Source organism: Lissotriton vulgaris, unplaced genomic scaffold (assembly GCF_964263255.1).
Source record: "Lissotriton vulgaris unplaced genomic scaffold, aLisVul1.2 SCAFFOLD_830, whole genome shotgun sequence".
In the NCBI taxonomy this organism is placed as follows: domain Eukaryota; kingdom Metazoa; phylum Chordata; class Amphibia; order Caudata; family Salamandridae; genus Lissotriton; species Lissotriton vulgaris.
Window position 1 is genome coordinate 655416 of NW_028254425.1, and position 23955 is coordinate 679370.

General features: G+C 39.1%; 1 protein-coding gene across 1 annotated transcript in view; it reads right to left on the reverse strand.

The window, feature by feature from the left end:
- LOC147659533 (solute carrier family 23 member 3-like) overlaps positions 1-23955 on the reverse strand; it is a 260327-nt gene that overhangs the window by 149177 nt on the left and 87195 nt on the right. Inside the window, exon 6 of the mRNA XM_086951665.1 lies at positions 19084-19207. Coding sequence (XP_086807791.1) covers positions 19084-19207 — 124 coding nt within the window. The remainder of the gene's footprint in view (positions 1-19083; positions 19208-23955) is intronic.

Sequence of the window (23955 nt, forward strand, 5' to 3'; positions counted from 1 at the left end):
GCATACTTTTGGCTAAGCCGAGAGGGGCCCAGCCCGGGGTGCCAAGACAGTATTGTGCATAACAGTTATCTGCTTGCTCTACAGAATCACATTCCTGCCTGGTGAAGGAGGTAAACAGAACCCGTCTGCAGAGATAGGGCCTAGCCTTTCTGTCTCCGTTTAAGTGATTTGCAGTGCTCGCGTCCATAGAAAGCCTAAGGCCCCCACGCAATGAACGAAGAAATATATGCTCACACTGGCTCTTAGTGATGAGCGACCTTTGCTTCAGATAATACATCCCTGGACTTAAGATATCAGGTAATACCAGACGTGCTGGTCGCCCTGACACTGAAGGCCTCTCTACTAGACCGAAAGTCAGCTTTCCCCAGTTACACGTCAGTTGCACGTCATGACCAAGTTGCGCACACATGTAGGTCAGAGTTCCAGCTGGCCATGCAACCCCCTCCATGTATCCACCCACCTATGACTCACCTATGACTCTTCAGGTGAACGCCCACATGTACGCCCACATGCACGCCCACATTTTCTTATCTCTCTTTCTCTTGCTCTGCCTGGAGCGCTCCTCCTACCTATGTACGAGATTGAATGTATAAATATTGTACTCTGTGAATAAAGTTTAGAAGACCCTTCCTGAACCCTCGTGGTGATGGAACCGATTCTCCCCTAACTCGAGTTATTGAAATAAAGCCCTTTTGAATCGGACACCACGGACTCTGCCTCTCATTTTATACAAGACCTTTTCTTTAATTATAGAAATTATGACAGGGTAATACTTTATTTACCACAATTCCACCGCCTAAGAGGAGTCTTAAATTTAAATGTCATTTAAATGTTGTCCATCTAACCCTAACAGAATGCCCTGCCTGACAAGAGGAGGCCACCACATATTTTCACAGCCCAGACTGGCCCTTTGTCCTTCTGTATGTGGCAATCAGCCGGCACACAGAATGATAATGGGCGGGAGGGGCTGCTCTTGTTCTTCGCAGATGAGTGCGAGGTGCCCCATAAGGGAGCTGAGGCCTCTCACAGGGAACGGGTCTCTGTTCTCTGCAAGGCCCAAAATTACAGACAAAAGGCGTCCGTAAAGGGATCCCCACGGACAACGGACGTGAGGTCCAATTTACGGACGGTCCGTGAAATTTACGGACGGTTGGTCACCCTATCGGTGCGGCGAGTACAGACCTTTGGCTCCGCTGCTGGCATCGAAGAGGAAGTCAAACTCGGGCTCTTCGCCCGGTGCGCTCATGGTCTAGGGGTACAGTTCCATCACTGACAGCGGGCGACATGACAGCAGCCGCGAAAGTTAAAGCGAGGCTGAGGGTGTAAAGATGACTAGGATACCACAGAGGGCTCAAAGGTGTTTTACTAGCGCAGGCGGCCGGAGGTCCATGTATGGGCTTTTACCTCACGGGAGCCAGCGTGACCATTACTAACAGATGGCGCCGCTGCTGGCTCCCGCCAGGTAAACGCTATACATGCACGAGTACTAATAGGAAACAGTGCAAAACATGCACGAGTTTCAAGATAAGTGCTAAGCGATTACAAGAGGTCCCTCTAAGCAGTGCTTACGCACTGCCTAGGCGAGACCTAAAAAGCAATTTCTTAATGCATTACATGTAATGTACCACTAGCCTTTCTGAATACCAAAAGGTCTTTTTGTGACATATCACAATTAGAAGAGGCATGAAAGGGGCCAACCGTCACATTATGATTTGAAATTATATATATTAATGGTTTGTGAAGGCAAATGCTGTCGCTAATGTCAAACAATTGAAAAGCTTCGCCTCCTCAAAGGAGGTGGTAAACATTTGTTTTTTAAAGCATATCAGTTCCTTTAAAGAACGGCTGCTTTAAAAAAAAAATTCCATTTGGGAATGTGAACACAGTGGTGGTGATCTGTTGGTCCTTGCAAGCCACCATCCCTGTGTTCGCAGCCAATGACAGAGGTTTGCAGATAGCAAACTGACTAATTAATCTTCAATAGGTCATATGTTCTGCGACTGGACGTTTTGTGATGCAAGCTATTCATACCTAGTGATGGAGCGTAAAACTTTAATGACGGTTGCCTCTGTCATTTCTCATCATTAAATGAGATTTACAACAATAATTTTCTAGATGTTCTCCTGCATTGTAAAAGCATGCAGAAATCTTTTGAAATGTGAAAATGTGAAAGATGTAAATAAAGAAAGAGAAACAGTTATTTTACGCAATGTAATCACGTTTTCAAGAATTCAAACATATTTAACCTAGAAAATGTGCTGCTGATGAATTCTAGATGTAACAAATGAAACTAATACTTATGTCATGAAACATTTAAGAACGATTTAAAATGCCTAGTTTAAAAGATGTTTGACAATATGAAGATTTGCAGTTTTGCTTTAGTATTCTGTGATATAAACGTTTACGTCAAAAGTGGCATGTATATTAATTTGATTGAAAAATGAATAACACACACAATATCTTTAGTTGTACCTAATATTTTTTTGTAACTTCTGAAGAAAATAATAATGAGTAAATTAACTAAGAAAACTGAATTATTCATATTAATGTGTGTTTTATAATAAATCATAATGAAAACGTGATTCAGCAAGTTTTCATGTAGGCCTGAATTGCTTCTTTTTCCTAGTTTGAAAAGCAAAATCTAAGTGAAATAGTAATTTCAGACGCTGTGAGAATTTTCATGAAGTTTCTTTCTTATGCTTGCAAAAAATAGATTCTCTCTTGATTTAGCAACACTTTTGACAGAAATACATAAATACAAATGCAAACCCAGAGAGAGAGGGTCTGGGAACGGACAGACAGTGAAAAAAGTACATTTTCTTACTTCAGAGGAAAGGGTGGAATTATAAAGTTGTTGAAATTGATAATTTTGCAAACGGATTACTTAATGCTTCTGGATTTCTTAGTGAGCTATTGATCACACCACGAGCAGCCCACTGTGGACAACCAATGGAAACCATATGGTATGATGGAAAGGATACTTTTGGAAGTATAATTGCTACGTTGGCAGAGGAGCCATGGCTGGTTGTCATTTTCAATTTCCCTGCCTGGCATGCTGTTGGACTTAACTCTGATTTTCTTTCCTATGCCAAATCCATTTGAGCTGCTTTTTCGGACCCGACTCTACATGTACTTTTGCCGGCTGGTAAAGTGTGCAGATATAACTCTTCGGCTGAAGAGTTTATGGACTCATACCTGTGACTCATTGCACTTCAACTCTGCATATTTGGTTTCTATAACCTAAATGCTGAAACTTGACTTTTCCCATGTTATCTTTTTCTTCTTTCCCTAGGTACCCAGCAAATGTTTAGTGTATGATTCTTAATGACATTGTGTGACTAATCATACTAAATGGTTTTCTATTAAATTGAATCTTATGTTATGTTCATGAGCAGTCAAATTGATGCTTAGATAAATGGTTTTCATGAGCAAACATATGGTATTTGAGTCATTTTTGTAATTAACCTTTTGTTGTAACTTATTATTATTACAAACTACATGAATGGGTAAATGTTCTTAGCGTGAAGTTGGCATTTTCTTATTCCAGATCCTCATAAGGATTTACCTCACGTTCTCTAAATATCCAAAACCCTGTTAGCTCACATAAAAGATCCATTGGAGGACCAATAGCAGTTTAGTCTTATGTTATGGGCCCAAACATATATATTACCTAATGGCGGTCGCCAGTAGGTAGGTATAGGACCTAGTTTTCACAAGAAAAGCATTTTTGTTTTCCCAATAACTTTAGCGCCAGATGAAGAATCTTCGCAAACTTTTCAATATATATATATATATATATATATATATATATATATACACACACACACACACACAGGCACACACACACACACACATATATATATATACACACACATATATATATATATATATATATATCTGATACAGGTATAATGACAGTTTTTGCCTGCCCAGCTTTCCGCTGCATCAGTTTTATGTAGGAGAGGATGGTTATTTTGACTAATTAAACTAGCATGTTAAGAGGCGTGATTAAAGAGTGTTGGGTTTTTATAGTAATGTAAGAGAAGAGTAGGGTTTTGACAGGTGATGAAATTTTGACATTGACCAAAAGGCTAAAATGGACTAGTGATCACAGAAAATTGTCGTTTTGTGAAACTTGTATGTCTATGTTGTATTGAATTAGACCTGTCGAGGCCTATGTGAGTACAGGTCAGTCGAGGCCTAAGATTGCAGGAAAAGCCTACGGGCAGTCTTAGTGTAGCATACACTTAGGGGCCTATTCCGATGTTGGACGGACCTGAGTCCGTCCGACATCGGTCAGTAGCCATAACTGACCGACCTGCTGTGGTCAGTTACTGCCCTGCAAGTACGATGCGACGGAACCCTGTTCGGGCGCACTTGTATACTTCACAGTGAGAGCATGCATTCCGAGCGGAATGTATGCCTCCATTGTGAAATGCAGGGTTGCAGTTCATCCCTGCACCCTGTTGCCGGCACCCCAAGGTGCCTGCCACCGGGTGCAGGGATCAATGGAGGGGCACCCTAGGTGCCCCCAGGCCGCCATGCGGCAGCCTTACACCTATGGGGGCCCTGCTGGGGGCCCCCAGAGACAGTTTCTGACTGCTTTTTTGTGCCGGACACAATGGCACGAAAAGGCAGTGAAAAACTGCCATCATACTCCCTCGGTCATAAAGAGGCGACGGGGGAGTACTGAAGGATTTCCGGATGGCAGTCAGGCTCTCCGAGCCCTTCGTAGGCCATCCGGAAATCCGAATCGGATTCCATTCCAACCGAGCCCATCGGAATGGCTCAGTTGGAAAGGAATCCGGCCGACACGTCCCTATTTGGTCGGAAGGGCTCCGAACATGGTTCGGAGCCCTTCCGACCAGAATCAGAATCGGCCCCTAAGTGTGTTTGTCTGCTGTTTTGTGAGTACTGTGCATAAGACGTTGTTGCCGGTACTGTGAAAGGGAACTTGATGCATGATAAGTTGGAATTGTTGAGATTTCCTCAGGGAGCACACAGGAGAGATCTTAAGAATTTTTACTTAATGAGAGTGAAATCACGCTGGTCGAGGTTTTCACAGGAAGCGAATGAGATTTTCTGAATGAGTGGTTAACTATAATTCTTATAGTAGAGCAAAGTTGTGTTTTCTTGTATTATTTTGTGAAGTTTGTTTCAAAAGGACGAAAAAAAAGACAACAAATAAATTGTGAAGGGAGGGTCAGTTGCAGTGAGGAGTTAGATTGACTTCATAAAGTGCGCGCTGGTATTGGTGGTTGGTGTGAAGCCACGCTGGTATTGGTGGACGAGAACGAACAGTGATTGGAGGTAGAAAACAATACTATGGAAGAGAAATTAGCGGTTTGAACAACAGATTGAGTTCATGGAAAGAAATCATGACATTTTTCAAGTTGTTAAAAGCTTTATTGTGAAAGGATGAGCCGATATCAACAAGAGAAGGAGTTCCTGTGGCTTTGGAAAGAACACCTGCTCTGCAGATGTCATTAGAGCGAGTATATCACACTTGTATTTGGTTAGAGAATTGAATAAAATACACTGAGAAAGATGGTCCCTTAGCGTTTCCACAGTAAGGTACATTTAATGTTAGAATTTTTGAAAATTTGAGAAGACAGATGAATGATTTGAAACGTAGCCATAGGCCCAACCAATATAAAGCCCTTGAAGAGTGGGAGCACGAAGCACATCGGAGAGAAAAAGAGAAATGTCATGGAAGATATAGAAATACAATATATCGATATGAACAGACAAAATGCAATTCCCAGAAAAAGGTATTGCTTTGGAAGCCAGAATGTGTCCAGTAATGGTAGCAGGACAAAAGGAAGGAGAAAAATGTAAGGAAAAGAGGAAACCTATAGAGGAGCAAAAGGTTCAAGTACTCCCTTGAGTAGAGGACAATCTAGAATATATTGATGATGAGTTATTGAGTGAACTTTTGCTGAATAGACCCCCACCCTATAATGAAGAAGAGAATAATTCAGAGACCAATCCGTTTGTAGGTTTAAGACCAGAAGCCCCACATGCAGATTTAACTCGAGTTTATAAAAGAATATTCTTAGATGAAAATTAGACCCCCGAGAGAGCAGGATTATTCAATATAGTCATGACAAATAATCCTGATGCATTCTCAGTCCCTGTAACAATTGGTCCAGTTGTACCTCCTTATCAGACTGGATGAGGCGTTTCACATATCCATGCAATAGCAGTCCCAAATGAAACTGGAGGGAAAATACATACTTTATCTGGAGCGAGAGAGAGAGTGGGGAACAATGGGTTTACTAGTTAGAGTAGAAACGCATGAGAATAGTTCAGAAGGGTGTAATAGAAAGTATTTCAGAGAAGGCTCTTGAAACACCAAGTAGAGGACAGCAAATGATTACTGGGAGAGTTTTGCAAATGGGTAGTCAGAAAACAGATTCACAAGTAATGTTGAAACCAGGCGAGATTAGTGGAGTCTCGCCGAGATCGGAAACGAATACTTTGATAGGGCCATCCCCAGAAGAACTTGATGTTTGGATTAGAGACATAGCCCATCCGGTAAATGTACTGACTAATGCAAATTATAGCATGAATATAGACGTGAGCATATTAAAAGTGGAATTAGTAGAAATTATATTAGGAACCATTAGTCCGGAGAGAGTATCAAAATATCACGATGAGGAATTATTATTTATGTGTAAAGATATAACCCGAAAAGCGATAAATACCCATGAGAGCTTTGCTGAGGGACCTCAGAAATATGGGGTGTATGTAGGTATGTCCAAGACTTTACAGAAAACCTATTGATTGGATATTAGTGACAAAGATTTGAAGAGTCTGAATTCCTCTAGAAAAAGACCGCAAATTAAGGAGTTAATAACAACCCCGATGAAGCAACGTGAAAGGATAGAAAGATGGGAAGACAGATGGTCTAAAAAGAAAGAAGATACTACAGTGGTAATGCCTATTTACCCAACGATGTAAAAGGAAAATAATGATGCAGATGCGTTGGCTTTTCCTATGTACATGTCCCCTGGAGTAGACAGGATGTATTGTCCTTTACAAATGATTTCCCGAGGTTGAGAGAGAAACCAGTTGAGTGGTGTAAGTAGGTGGAAAGAATTATGAAGGTTTCAAAGGTCCTGTTAAAGGATTTGGATACTTTGTTCGATATTGTGGTCCATACAGATTTGTGGGTGGAATGTAAGAGTGCAGTTGATTGGCCAGCAACAGAATATGCCAGGGATCCAAAAACAGCCGCGCCGTCAGCAGAGGTGATGAAAATACACAATCAGGTCATTACGTATTTGGAAGAAAAGATTTTGCCGAAAGAAACAGATTCGGTAAAAGTAGATAGGACTACCCAGGAACTAAAATAAACAGTGCATGTCTATTATGAGAGACTTCTGCAGGCATTCAAACAGTTTAGTGGAATTGAAAATGTGTCGGAGAAGGATACAGAGCATTTTGTGTATCGATTTGTCTATGGTTTGAGGCCTGAGATTAGTGCTATGATTCAGCAGCATTTGATTTGTTGGCAGAGCAAGTCAATAGATTAAATATGGCGTTATGCAAAGTATTGTGGAGATGACATCAAATGCAACAAAGGAAGTTGTAAAAGAAGTTGATGTAGGCATTGATGAGAGTAGCCAAGAAAGGATATGTGGGTTTCGCTTCAGATTTTACAGGCATTATACAGGGAAATGGTCAGGAAACCACTGGAATGAAAGGTGTGATGGTAAATCCCTTGCCAAATTTGATGCCACATGGAAGGGGACGTGGATCAAACATAGAATCATTGAAAAAGACTTTCCTTTGTCACAGTGGCTGCAAGTTTGGGCATTGGAAGGAAGAGCAAGTATAAGTCCAATTTGGCTAATCAGGGAAAAGACAAGCAATTGTGACGGGTGCGGATGGATTGATACAATCACAGGTGACCAATGATATGTTAAATCAGTCAACATTAAATGTAAGGGGTCAGAATCGGAAAATGGCTCCAGCTCCAATGCAAAATTTGAATGGACAGATACAGAAATACAATGTGAATATGGGATTTCATACCAATGATCAAGTAAATCCAAATGTACAAGTGGCTTCATGATATTTATTACAGATGATGACAGTGACTCAGATACTTCCCAATGAGGTTGCCTGTGAGCGGAGGAGGAATGCATGCTTGGCAGATCCCTAGAGGAAGATCAGAATGGTCCCTATGTGGATGACATGGTAAATTGAACACCTATTTCATTCCTTGTAGATACTGGTGCTACCCGATCCACTGTGACTACTGTGAAAATTCCCAATTTACCCCTCTCAGGAGAAACAATCCAAATAGTAGGACTATCGAATCAATTATTTCCAATCCCAGTGACAGAACCAGTTCAAGTACAGATTGGAACATTTGAGGATATGCATAAGTTTGTGGTGTGTGACACAAGTCTAGTGTATTTATTGTAACAAGTTTTATTGTGCAAAATGAATTGCTTCATTTATTGTGCACCTGAAGGAATAGAATTTCATACTAAAGATGAGGATGTACTGTTTAAAATAGCTAGATAGAAGATGGAAGTAAAGAGTTTGTATCCCTTACTTACTCAAATTGACTTACCTCCTGCGTTGAGAGAGATGGTCCTGCCTGTAGTGAGGGATTTTTCAGGAAAAGACATTGGATTAATGAAAGGAGTAGCTCCAGTTCAAATTACAGTGAAACTAAATGCAGAATACCAGAGAACTCCAGCATATAATCGTAGCCCTGAAACTATTGCTGGAATAACCCCATTGATTGAAATGCTGATTGTGTAAAAAACCTGTTGATGCCACTACAACTGCCGGCCCAGATTGCGGTGGTGAAGTGTTCCACCCACCAAACTGGACATGATTATGTCACAGTTGGCAATCGATATGCCAATGAGACTGCACGTTATTGCGCCCTAAATTCTTACGCATTCAATGGGGAATCTTTGCAGGAACAGTCTGATGACACAGACTGCAGATTGATGTTTTCAGTTGTTGAAACTTGTGAAGTAATCAGAGAATTACAAGATTCAGTACCACAGACAGAAAGGGATGGGTGGAGTAAAACAGGATGTAATAGTAGACAGGAAGATGAGGTTTGGGTTTACACGGATGGGAGACCTGTGTTGTCAGATAGGCTACTGTCACCAATGGCAAGAATTTGCTATGGACCTGCACTTGTAGGAAGAGATGCTGTGCTACGTCTCTTTGATCAAACTTGGTGCAACCCAAGTTTTACAACCATTGCAGAGAATCTGTGTCAAAGATGTGTGATTTGTCCACAACAAAATGCAGGAAGAAAGACAATGGTCAGTACGAGTCACATTGGAAAATCTGGAGGTCCCATTACCCTCATGCAGCTTGACTTCATTGAAATGCCCCCAATGGCTTGGAATATGTCCTTGTGATTTTGTGTTTGTTTTCTTATTGGGTTGAGGCTTATCCCACACAGCGCAATGACAGCTTAACTGTGGCTAAACTGCTTCTTAGAGAATTGATACCTAGATTCGGTTTTCCAGTCTCATTGGAATCAGATAGAGGAACTCACTTTAATATTGAAGTGATGTGAATGCTTTGTGCTGCATTACAAATGGAACAAAGGCTACACTGTGCATACCAACCGGAGGCGTCCGGCGTGGTTGAATAGGTGAATGAAACGATTAGGTCTAGACTAGGTGAAGTAGTGTGGCTCACTGGTTAGAGGCGGCAGACCCGAGAGCAGAGGACGGCCCGGGACCAGGGTTCGATTCCCGGCACGGCAGGTTTCTGGACCAGGGTCAGCGGACTCGATAATTCTCTCGCCTCGGTGCCCACTCTGATCAGCGATCACACTCGGCAACTCTGGGCATTAGCTTGCCTCATCTTCACTAACGGCTCCACCAGACCGCCGGGGATGACTGGTCTCACCCTGGAGATACCCATTAAGGGACCATCTCTCAGGGAAGCCAGGAAGGGTTTCGCAGCGGTCGAAGCGCCTTGGGACCCTACGGGTAAGTAGTGCGCTATATAAATGCCAATACATTACATTTACACTAGCAAAGGTGTGTGTGTCCACATCCCTGAAATGGACTGATGCGTTACCTTTGGTGTTAATGAGTTTGCGATGTATCCCAGACAGAGGAACTGGACTCTCCCCTCACAAGATATTTATGGGGTGGGATATGTGGCAGCCTACAGTCCCAGCACATCCATATTTGAATATTTCTGATGGCTTGGTACTCTAATATTGTAAAGGATTGGCTGATGTGGTACATTCTGTGTCTCAAAAGGTTTGAGAAGTTTCAAATACCGTTCAACAGGAGGGGTGCCACGATTTGTGCCCAGGTAACTAGGTACATGTTAAGAAGCATGTGTGAAAATTCTGTTTGGAACCTCATTGGTGTGGGCCTTATCAAGTGATTCTTATAATCACAACTGCTGTTAAAAGTGTAGTGTACCTATTGGATGCATGCAGCCCAAACTTGTCGAGTCCCATGTCCTCTTGAAAGTGTAGGGTCTGTTGTGGAAAAAAACAGTGGTAACAGAGAACCATTCTGTTTAGACCGAGCACAGAGTAGAGAGGGCACCAGTTATGAGACATTGTTGTAAATGAGAGTCAAAGAGAGTTTATCCCAGTTGGTATCGAGGGTCAAAGTGAAGGGGATCCAACTAAAAGAAATGTCGACTCAAACTATGTGAATAGTGTACCAGAAAAACGAGTGCGAAAAGGAGACCGTTGGCCCAGAAAATCTGAAAGAGTGAGACACATACTGACTGCAGGAAGAATACTTTCCACTGTGATTGAAGTCTCTAGTCAATCTGAGCAAAGTGACACAGACGGAGAAGAGCCTACAGTCCGCAAAAAAAAAGGGCAGACACCAAGTCAAAGATATACAGCTCCAGAGTGTACATATTTAGCTATTGCAAACGACTGGTAAAAAGAGTTCTATGAGTTTGCTCTAAAAATTGCAATTCATACAAACTGCCATGAAAGAACTATAGTGAAAAAGGAGAAACGAAGAACAGAAAGGCCAGAAGAGAAACAAAAGAATAAAGGTTTGACCCGACGCTAACCAAAAGCTACTGCACAAAGCCTATTGTTATAGCCTAAGTTTATGTATATATTAAAAATCTTTTTACAAATGAATGCCTCTAATCCTGCGATGGAAAATCAAATCAGTTTCACTGAAACATAAGCGTTTGTATGCTTGCTTCTTAACTGCATCCATTCTAATTCTTGTTCTGTCATTGATAATACTAAATCTACTTCATCATGTTTATTTAAGTAAAAATATTAATTTGTATGTGTTCACAACTACTGAAGTGACTAAAATGCAAGAAGGAGTGGTAATAACTAAGGATCTAACAAGTGATGATTTACATCACGATTGTTCAATTAACGATTTTTCCTTAAATGTGTTTACTAAATTGCTTTACGAATATGTAAATACAATGGATGCGATAGATTGTTATGTGTGCATGCAATTAAAAACTTCTGTGTCTGAAGGGGTGACACACCATCACCTTTCTTTAACATATGGCATAACATATAGTGTACTAACAAGTTTGTTTTATAGTAAAGGACTATTTCAATATTATTACTCAAATTATGACTTAATATTCTTAGAAGTTCAGGTAAAGAAAAATTTTAATATAGTATCTTCTGCACAAGATGCTGAGATAATGGGAGAATTCTATCATCCTACAGCACCTATAGATACGGTATATACACATCGACATAATTTAACCTGTGCTTTACATAGTGCAGAAAAATAATTTATTAATTCAGTAGAAGATCGTAGAGAGGAAATAAAAAAGAAATCTGAAAAACAAATAAACACCTATATGGGCTTATAGGGAGGGTGATTATAAAAAAGGAGAGCCATACGCTGCAAGCAATGACTCTACAATGAAAACACAAAGGAAAGCTTTCCATATTAAGATGCAAAACAGAGCATAATAAAAAATTAATTGGTTCCAGTGAATGTGAACATGCCTTCCTACTTTTTTGGATCAAATATTTCCTTGAGTGTATTTTTTGTGTGGGAAAAATACTTATTACAAATTACCCAAGCATTGGTATGGATGTTGCTACATGGAAATTGTTTTTCCCAAAATCTACCATGTCGATGAACACAATGGAATCAATGGAAGAAAACCTGAATGCTTTAAAAGAGGGTTAAGTGCTGCTGAAATTTCTGGGGATTTTTTTTGGAGCTATAATACCCTCCGTTTGGGTAATATTAAATTCACACAAAATTAGAAAACTCTCAACAGTAGTGGATTGATTGTCAACAGATACTGCTGGTGGATTTTTTGTAATCGATACTGAAATTTTTGCCATTAGGTCTATGGTTTTGCAAAACAGACTTGATTTAGACGTACTCATAGCAAAAGAAGGCAGAGCTGTTGCATGCTGAAAGTTCCACAATGTTGTAATTATATCCTGGACAAAAGTAAAGATTTGAAGGGATATATGAGCAATATTATTAATTTAGGAAAAGAACTTACAGAATTAAAAGCAGATAGTGTGTGGGAGAAAATTGGGAAAGGATATTCTTCTGTGGGAAACTGGTTTGCAGCACTGGGAAAAAGCTTAGTAGGAAAAATACTAACTCCATTAATAATAATTGCTATTGGCCTACTAATAATAATACTAATATAATAATATTCTAAAAATGAGAGAATCTCTAAAGAAACCAAAGTGTGAAAAAGAAATAAAGCAGAAATTAAATTAGAGAATAGAAAGAATGTTTTTTTTGATGAGATGAAAAATTTGGAACAAATGAAACCGAAACAAACAAACACAACTGCATTCTAATGTGACATCAGAATAAGATAAAAGCTAAGATAAGATTGTGTGCTGACTTGATTCGCTAGGGAATTGTTGGAATGCAAAAGTTAAAAGATGATTGCCTCTATCAATTCTCCTCATTAAATGAGATTTACGACAATAATGTTTGATAGAACGTGTGAAATGGTTGATGACGAAAAACATGAGATTTTCTAATGCATCGTAAAAGCATGCAGAAGTGTTTTGAAATGTGAACATTTTAAAGACGTAAATAAAGAGAGATAAAAAGTTATTTGCTTAAGCAATGAAATCACGTGTTCAAAAATTCAAACATAGTTAACCTAGAAAATGTGCCTCTTATGATTACTAAATGTGACAAATAAAATGTATGCTTAGGTAATGAAACATTTAAGAACAATTTAAAATGCCTAGTTTAAAAGATGATCGACAGTATGCAGATTTGCAGTTTTGCTTTCGTGTTGTGTGATAGAAACGTGTATGTCAAAAGTGACATGTATATTAATTTGATTGAAAAATGAATAACACGCAAAATATTTTTAGTAGTACTTAATATTGACATGTAACTTTTGAAAAAAAGAATAATGAGTAAATTAACTAAGAAAAATGAATTATTCATATTAATGTGTGTTTTATATTAATCATAACGTAATAGGATTCAGCAAGTGTTTATGTAGGCCTGAAATGCTTCTTTTTCCTCGTTCGAAAAGCAGAGTCTAACTGAAATATTAATTTTAGATGCTGTGAGAACTTTTCATGAAGTTTCTTACTTATGCTTGCAAATAATAGATTCTCTCTTGATTCAGCAACACTTTTGTCAGAAATGCATCAATACAATTGCAAACCGCGAGAGAGCGTCGGGGAACTGAAATACAGTGAATAAAGTGAATTTTCTTATTTCGGAGGAAAGGATGGAATTATAAAGTTGTTGAAATGGATGATTTTTCAAAAGGATTACTTAATGCTCCGCATTTCTTAGTGAGGTATTGATCACACCACGAGCAGCCCACTGTGGACAACCAATGGAAACCATATTGTATGATGGAAAGAATCCTTAGTGGCCGTAAACTGAGAAATTTTGGAAGTGTAATTGCTCCCTTAGAGGAGGAGCCAGGGATGGTTGTCATTTTCAATTTCCCTGCCTGACATGCCGTCAGACTGAACGCTGATTTTCTTTCCTATGCCAAACCCATTTGAACTTAATTTTCCGAACTGCATCTACCTGTACTTTGCGGGCTGATAATGTGTGCAGGTATAACTCTTTGGCTGAAGAGTTTATGGATTCATACCTGTGACTCATTGCGCTTCAACTCTGCATATTTGGTTTGTATAACCTAAATGCTGAAATTTGACTTTTTCCATGTTCTCTCTCTCTCTTCTTTACATAGGTAACCAGCAAATGTTGTGTTTATTGATTCATCTTTATGACATTGTGTGACTAACTGTACTAAATGATTTTCTATTAAATTTAATCTATGTGATGTATATTCTTGAGCATTCAAATTGTGGCTTAGATAAATGGTTTTCATGAGCAAACATATCGTATGTGAGTCATTTTTGGAATGAACCTTTTGTTGTAAGTCTTATTATTACGATTGACATAAATGATTATATGTTGTTAGCGTGAAGTTGGCATTTCCTTATTCCAGGTCCTCATAAGGATTTGCCTCACGGTCTCTAAATATCCAAGTCCCTGTTAGCTCACATAAAAGAATAATTGGAGGACCAATGGCAGTTTAGTGTAATGTTATGGACCGAAAAAGGAAACAGAGTGTGACATTGGGATATATATATATGATACATGTATAATAAAACTTTTTACCCAGCTTTCCACTGCATCACTAGTGTAGGAAAGTGCCCCTTTTTGACATGGTTGCTCCCACTTTTCGCCTGGTACCTGATGTGATTTTTAATTAAAGTGCACTGGTTGCCTGTCAACCAGGTCCCCAGTGGCTGAGCTCTTTCCTAAAACTGCACAATTTTACCCCCAATTTGCAAAACCGTTAGCACCCTCTGTAAGCTCCTAGATGATGGGTGAAAAGGCGTTCCCCAGATACATGATGACTTCACTGAAAATAGGGATGTTTGGTACCCAACATCTTGTCTTGACAAACCCATAAACCCACACTGATGCCAGTGCTGGATTTATCAGCACATGCACTCAGAGGGCACCTTAGAGGTGCCCCCTGAAAACCTACCAGCCACTGGTGTGCTTGCTGACTGAAATCTGCCAGCGTGCTACCTGAGGCAAGTTTTTGACCTCCAAAGGTAAAAGTATTTTGCTATTGGGAGGTTAGGAACTAAATCCTGTCCTGGAAGAAGGTGTAACACCCCCTCCCACAGGATGGCCTGCTGATTAGCCTCCTTGGGCTGGCGAGCTTCAAAGGAGCTGCCGCCTTTGGAATGCGAATAGGGCTCCCCTCACAGGAGAAGTAGCCACCCCCGTCCAGAGCACACTTGGCACCGGGACAGTAGGGAAAATTCATTAGTCATGTAGGCGTGCCTCCCCAAGGCTAGTACCACCCCTAAGGTGGGCGGCTAACTGTGTGGGGGACATTCATTTTCAGAGGTAGCCAGCTTTGTGATGGCATACTTAGGGATTCTGGGGCAGGGTTATGCCCACTTCTCACAGGAAATGGTCATATAGGGGGTGTAGTGACCACAAGGGTCAATAGCCCATTGGCTACTAACCTACACCCTCTAACAACACTAAAGTCAGTATTAAGGGGAGTCCCTGACACCAAAGAATCAGATCCTGACAACCTAACAACAGAGAGGACACTGAAGAGCTGCTGAAGTAGAGGAGACTGTAGGTAGCACCTGAATTGGCCCCAGCCCCGCTGGCCTGTCTGCAGCACTCATCAAAAACTGCTTCAAAGTCTACTCATTCTGCAGCTGGGATTCCAGAAATTTGTGAGCACTGCCTACCCTTGAAAAAGGCTCAAGACCTCCTGTGAATAGCAGGCCTGTTCAGCAGAAGCTCCAAAAGGAAGACTCTGAGGCCTACGGAACCGCCAACACCCGACACCTGTAGACACCACTGACTGGTCGCCTCCGGCCTGAGTTGAACTGGACCAGCATTGCCAATAAGATTCCCCAGCCCTCCAGAGCTGAAGTCCATCGTGGTTTCACCCCTCCTGGACTCCCTGATGTCGCCTGCAGCCTCTACACAGGCCCCCTCTACCGCGACTGCTCCAGCAAGGAAAATCCCGATGCCTAACAACATCTCTGCACCTGTCGCCCCTGGGCCTTGGAGGAAAAGACCAAAGTTGCCCGCCGCCCGAGTATGTCAAGGCCTGAGCTCACTTGCTGGTTCAGTCCGACTGCTTTCATAGCCAGAGCATGCATTTTTTTTTTTACACAGACCGAACCCCACTGAAAGGCATTGGACTCCAGACACTGATTTGCAACCTGCACCCGGCCTCTCTCGTGCCGCTGGTGGTGTACTGTTGGTGCTGCCTTGCTCACTCAACACCTGAACTCCTGGAGACTTGTCCTGTAGGTCGATGTATTCTACCTATTAGCAGAACATATTCTTCCTTCGATAAGATAACATTGCAGAACTCAGAAACTGCACGATGTCCACTTTTTAGACTGAAAAGAAAACGCACCTACCTGAATGATTTTTCTCTGATGCCTAAACATATATACAGATACTTTCTTTTTTTATAAATTGGTGTGAATCTCCTTCATGATTCATGTTGTCATTTATTGATCATTGTGTTCATTTGTAAATGTCTTACACCCCTCTGTGTTAAGCCTAAGCCTAAGGCTGCTAGACCATACTACCTTACTAATAGAGCTCTTTGGAATTGCATAGCAAGCGCTGTTTACTAGTAAGGGAACCCCTGGACTCTTTACACAGTATATCGGATTATTGATATTGCACATAAAGAGCCAGCTTCCTACACCTAGGTTGCAATTTTCTAACATTTCTGACTTCTCCATTTGTATGTGAGGTCCTTGGTTGCCTCTTGCCTCTATTTTGGATTCTAATTCATGTTGTCACCTGGAGGTGCCTGGGTTAATAAATGTAAATTTGTGCCAGCTATGGGTATAGACAGAAGACTTCATTAGGCTGCTTGACATTGACTGTGAGATCATCAACTGAGACACCATAATGCATTATTTTAAATTAAAACTTAGTCAAAGATGAAATGCCAGGGTTAACATCAGTCAGACTGGAGCGAGTAAAAGCAGCGCTACTGAGCGTGGACCACTGATTGGTTGTTTGAAGGGAATGGACTGAGAGATTCTGGGCACAAAAGAAAGGATGGGTTCTAGGTGCTCTGTGAGCACCTCATTCCCTCAAGACCTCAGTGGTGAGTGGCTGCCTGGGGGACTGTGGGAAGAAGACAGATAGTTGATTGACAGATTGAATGTGCCCTGATCAGAATATGGTGAGGAATCAGCCAACTTTATTTGACCTCAGGATAGACTCCCATGGCTCATAACTTTAAAACCTTGTAGCCACTAGTCTTTGAACTGGGCTTGAAGTTATATTGATGCAAATAATTGTTTTGTGAATATTTCCCCGCAGTTCATTTACATAGCTGGGATCTCTCAGAAAGGGTGTCATTTGGGCTGCATGTCCGCAAGTGGTGCTTTTAAGCTCTTGTTTTAAACTTACACTCAACTCAAATCATACTGGACTGGAGTGAGCACAGAGATGTGGCTGCGCTTCATCTTTACATCACATCCAAAGTATACACAGCCACTGATGTTGCTCCTCCAGGATGATTCCACGAAGGATGTTAGATGGGGCCAGAAGCAATTTCTTAACATCTCCTCCGCATCGCCAACAGAGGGCCTGAAGTAGATCTTGGTGGACGGGTTACTCCATCACAACAGCGACGGATATCCTGTCCGCTGAAATATAAACCCAAAGGATATCATGTGATTTCTATTTCGGCGGACGGAGGTATCCGTCACCGTTGTGGCAGAGTAACCCATACGCAAAGAACCATATCAGGCCTATAGTCCAGACATCAGCATGTTCATGCTTAGTGGAGGGCTGGATCCAAGACTTATGATTTGTAGTTACCATGGATAATCCCTGATTGTGTGATAGGAGCAGACTAGGAATATATGAATCCATCTGAGGGAAGCTTAAAGTACTGTTTAGAAGGTTCATTTAAATGCCTATTTTTTGCCTTGTGCATGTTCTTCATATTCTGAATGTGCATCAATATATCTTAACGTCTACTACTTTTTTCTCTTTATTACATCTGTTTTGTTCCATTTGGAGGTTTTTGACTTGTATCCTCACAGTTTATAAGACAATAAACATGTAAGGTGATTAAACAAAGAAGTCTTCATACTGATATCTTTCTGTAATTGATCCTATGGACCTTTGTACAGTGTCAGATCATTCTAAAATATAATAGACATAACCTTACGAACAGGAATGGATTTAGCTTCTCAACACCATATACAATTTTATTATTTTAATATTTGTTATTTGTAAACTATAAGAAATAAAATGATATGGAATATGTATCCACCATCGAGAAAGGAAACAAGACTGTGCGTATTAAAACCGATAAGTGCTGCTACCGCCATATCCCTCTGGAACAACCGTATCAATGTTTCCACTTGGGACATGTCATTATTTTAGCCATTTTTAAAAGGTGGCAAATGTTTATTTTCCTTCCTTGGGGAACTGCAGAAGAAATATATAGGATCTGTCCTTCTGTAGCAACTACAACATGAAAATAATAAAGCATAATAAAATATGTTTTAATGCCAATATTTGCGCCTGTGTAGGATTCCTAACGTTTAAAACCCACTCCAAATTGTTCATACAGGTAAACCAATAATTGCAACTTTTTTGATAAGTCTTGTAATTTCTTCCACTTTAAAATACAACTTCTTATTTTTCAAGAACATTAGAAACCCCTTTTAAGTCTTGATTAAACAACCCATTACTTCAATGATCATTTCCAACCATAACACCACTCCTCAGATTAGATTGTAGCTCAATAATATTTTTTAAAAGCTTGAATATCATTGCTATATGTCACCTTCTCCTCTTTCTCAGTAGGTCCTGAGGCATGAATGCATCTGTTAAGAGGTCTATACCAGGTCCCTGAGCGAGAAGAGGATTAACTCTCACCAGAATCCCCTACTGTGTGATGTCATCATTTCCCATAAAGTTGGATGATGTTATTTCTGGGAAGCAATACACTAATCAGTAAATTAGAAGCATGAAATCCTAATCTCCTCTAAGTCACAGAATCTTGGAAAGTATGCACAAACATAAGCCCCTTTTAAAGGACATGAATAGGTGCTCTGCTTACCGAAAGCATGCGGAAGGCTGGGAAGAAGGTCTGCAGGAGACAGCCCTTGGGACGGTTCCAGGTCCAGAGAGGTAGGAAGCAGCAACGCAGGTTCTGCGACAGCAAAGCCACCAGAAGGACTAGCCTGCAAGAGAAGGAATGTCTACCACTTTATATTCTCAGTCACCTCCCATGTCCAACCTCCAATCCAATCAATAGTTCTCCTGGGTGTCTGTGAAGACACTTTGCGGCGTTCCCCAGAAATGTACAATTTAAGACAAGACAAGGAAAAAAAGCACACATGACAATTGAATAATTGTTACTGTTAGACCCCTCTCCATGGGGTAAATTTCTGAACACGTACTAATCTCAAATCCTGGGATTCAGTAAATCACAGGAAATGGAGCCAGTAAATGTTTTTGGAATGTACTAAATTAATTATATGATTCGGCGGTAAAAGGTTACCAAATTGTAAATGATTTTAGGAAACATACTAAATTGGTATTTCGAAGGGACATGTTTAGGAAATGTGGTCACAAAACATTACTATTTAACCAACTATTGAAAGGTATTGGTAACCCTTTGGTTAATATTCAAAAAACATTTTACTCTCGAAAAAACTTTTAAAAACGTGACTTTTAAAAAAAAACTATGACTATTGTTTTTTAAAAACAGACCATTTTCAGGTGAGGCCACCATCCTTGAGATGGCAGCAAATCATAGTGGGTTACAATTAGCAACCTACCTCATCAATATGCAGGAGGTAGGTCAGATTCTGACCCACTACCATTCGGATTTTTAAGAACTACATAGGTCAGTTCTAAGGACCTCATTTACAAAGATTCAAAATAAGAAATCGTAAATTGTGACTAATAGTGATTTGCAGTTTTTAATTTCTTATTCTGAATATACTAAAATATAGTCCCCATTTGCGCACTGACCTCTTACGAATGCATTGGTATTTTGTGGCCCGACCTATTCACTTTATAGATTAGCTATCGAAATACTGAATAATTGTAGGCTGCAATGTGACCTACCTCATTACTGGTATGCAGACAGAATATCGAGTTGGAAATGTTAACCTACACAAATATCAAGTAGGAAATATTGCGACACAGAAATATCGACAGCAAGAATATCATAGTCAAGAATATCGAATTTAAGATAAGAAATATTGTTTTGAAAAAAATGTAAGTCATTAATATCGTTTGCAAAAAATATAGTTGTTTAAAATGTCGATTTTGTAATTAGTGTTTTATATTTTAGTTTATATTTTAAATGTATGTGATGTATGTTTTTTGTATAACTATTGCTTTATGTTTTTTGATATATGTGTTATGTTTTTTAGTTCCATAGCGGGTTGTGGGTTTATAGGGGAATAGGATGGGAAATAATTTAATTATAATACATTAATTAATATTTTTTAATTATTAGAATTTATTTAATTGAGATTTATTAGTGTTAATTGTGGGAAGTAATTTATCTGAAATGAATTATTAATTGGTTGTTAATTAATATTAACTAATTAATTGGTAATCAATTAAGGCAATTGTGCAATTTTTTAAGGTGTGGGTTGTGGAATTTATAGGGGTAAAGGGTGGGAAGTAATGTTTGATTAATTAATAATTCGTTGTTCATTTATATTAATTAATTGATTGTTAATTATTGAAAATGGTGTAGTTAATTTTAGGTGTGTGGTGTGGGTTTTAGAGGGGTAAAGGGTGGGAAGTAATTTATTTGTAATTATTTATCAATTAGTTGTTAATTCATAATATTTAATTCATTGGTAATTAATTATGGTAACTGTATAATTGTGTAAGGTGTTGGCTGAGGGGATTATAGGGACAAAGGGTAGGAAGTAATTTTTGATGAATTAATAATAGGTTGTTCATTTATATTAATTAATTGATTGTAAATTAATTATGGAAATTGTGTAATTAATTGTAGGTGCAGGTTGTGGGGTTTATAGGGGTAAAGGGTGGGAAGTAATTTATGTTTAATCAATGAATAATTAGTTGATCATTATTATTATTTTATTAATTGATATTTAATTAGGGTATTTATTTTTATTTTTGGGAGTGTAGGTTTTACTTTTATAGTGGTAAAGGGAGGGGAGTCAATTAAATGTACTTACTTTATAATTAGTTGTTAAATAGTATTATTTTTTTAATTGAAAATAAGTTTTAATTTTGTAATTCAATTTTTAACAGTTTTATTTTAGCTGTGCATTGAGAGGATTATAGGGGTAAAGTGTGGGAAGTTAATTAATTTTTAGGAGTTTTAATTTGTTTTTTAATTAATAATATTTCTTTAATTGATAATTAATTATGTTGATTATGGAAGTACATTTTTTTTACAATTTAGATGCGGTTTGAGAATTGTGTGGTGTTATAGGTAGGAAATAAAAAAAGTTAATTTATGTAATAATTAATGTTTTTGTTTCTAAAAATTTTGTAATTGAAAAAATATTTTTTTGTTTGAAAATTATTTTTTATTTTATTTAATATATAATATTTTTAGGTATTTGTCACATGTATTTAACATTATAATATGTTTTTTTTATTTGTTATTTTAAATATATTAGTATTTACATATTTTACATATTTATATATTTTTTATTTATTAGGGGGCCAGATGTATGACCGCATTAATGACTCGCAAATTTCAAACAATTGCGAGTCACAATTTGTGAGTTGCTAATGCCAATGTACATGACACTGTTTGCGATTCCCAATGGGGTCGCCAATTGCATGCCTCATCAATATTCAAAAGGCACTCGCAATTTGTGACCCCATTGGGAAGGGCTGGCCCTCCCAGGTATGGTGGCCTGCTGGGCTCAGCAGACCTCCATATCTGGGACTGCTTTTAAATAAAGCAGTTTTTTTTTTTAAATGCAGCCCGTTTTCCTTAATGGAAAACGGGCTGCATTAAAAGAAAGAAAAATGTAACGTTTTCGTTTTATTCTTAAGGGCAGGTCATGCTCCCTCGGTATTGTGGTAAGGGATATTTTAGCTGTCGATATTCTGTCAGTGAGCCCTCATTATTATGAATAAGGTTGCTTGCAAATTGCGATCCACTATTGATTGCCCTAATCACAAGGATAGTGTCCTTCTTGTGTCGGCATACCACCATGTCTATGAGTGCTTTTAAATAAAGCAGTAATTTTTTTAATATTCATCCCATTTTTCTTTTGAGGAAAACTGGATGCTTTTAAAAAACAGAAAAGTTACACAAATCTTTGTGTAGGGGTAGGCAGTAGTCCCAGGAACCCCGCCTACTTCTACAATACGTTTTTGACAACATTCACAAAGGGAAATGTTGACTTCCAACAATAAATACAGGAGATATTAAAATGTAGAAAATCCAGTTTATTCCAAAGAGCACAGTACATCTGTTCCAGCTCAGGTCCAGATCAAGAATGCCCCAAGCACATTCTAAGTGATGTCACTACAACAGCAATGCATGTGCCACAGATTGAATGTACACACTCCAATTTAAAGGGCAACATAAATTAAAAGAGCAATTCAAAACTATAATACAGGATGTAACACATTTCCCTTCTTAAGAATTTTGAAAAGACACATTTTTACACTTTGAAACATGTCTAACATTCCAAACTTGTCCATCTTGTGTCAAAACACAATTGCGATTGACTTTGACAGTTCTTATTGGTTTACCAAATTTGGTGTCATCCTTAAGTAGAATACCTGGTTTCCATATCCTAACAAATTCACCAACCTTAAAAACAGGTTATTTGACTTTCATTCTGAGATCATATAGATTCTTTATCTTTTGTTGCTTTTCCTCTATACTACGGGCCAAGCTTTCTTATTTCATAACAGGAGATTGAACTTTAATATTTTTCTAACACCACTACCGGCATAACTTAGAAACAGGATCTCTTCCCTTTAACAAACAGAAAGGTAAGACTCCTGTGGTTGAATGAGGGGTTATACGATACAACCACAATTTCTCCCGTAATTTATCTTTCCAGTCTGCTCCAAGTCCCCAGGCCCACATAATATCTTGTTTAAGGACTCGATTAAATCTCTCCACCTGGCCATTTCCTTGACGTTCATAGAGAGGAGTAGTGATGTGATTGATATTATGACACTTTAAAAATTCCTTCATCTCACAAGATTTCAGCTGTACTCCATTGTCTGAAATTATAACTTCTGGAGTTCCTTCTCTAGCAAAGATTTCTTTCAAAACCAAAATGACACTTTTAGTATCAACACGTGGAACTAACTTCACTTCCGGCCACTTTGAGTGGTAATCCACCATCACTATAGCAAACCTGCAATCCTGTGGCAAAAAATTGAACGGGCCAGCAATGTCCAATCCAACCTTCTGTCAGGGAAAACAAGGCCATTTAACAGGAATAAGAGGAGCAGGATTACATCTGAGGGCTTTTTCACTATTTACACATTCAGGACATTCTCTCACAATTCTGTCTACATACTTATCCATACCGGGCCACCAAAATATGGATCTGATGAGCCTTTTCATGGAGGATATATCTAAATGGGTTTCATGACTCAAAGACAAAATAGTCTCGTGCAACGAATTGGGAGGAATACACTTTCCATCTCTGTACACAAAATCACCCTCCACAACAATATCTTCTGAAATTTTCCAAAATGGAAATAACTCATCACGGATCTCATTCTTCTGTGGCCAACCTGTTAATGAACGTTTAATAACACGTTGTAACAACTCATCATCATTCATTCCTTTTTTCCACAAACCTTCAGAGATAGAACTGAATTTTTCAGGTAAAATTTCAGTGATGCTGGATATAATTTCTTCAGTAGTATGAACCTCTTCCGCATCACAGGGCAAAAGTGATAAACAATCAGCTGTGAAATTAGACTTCCCTGGAACAAACTCTGT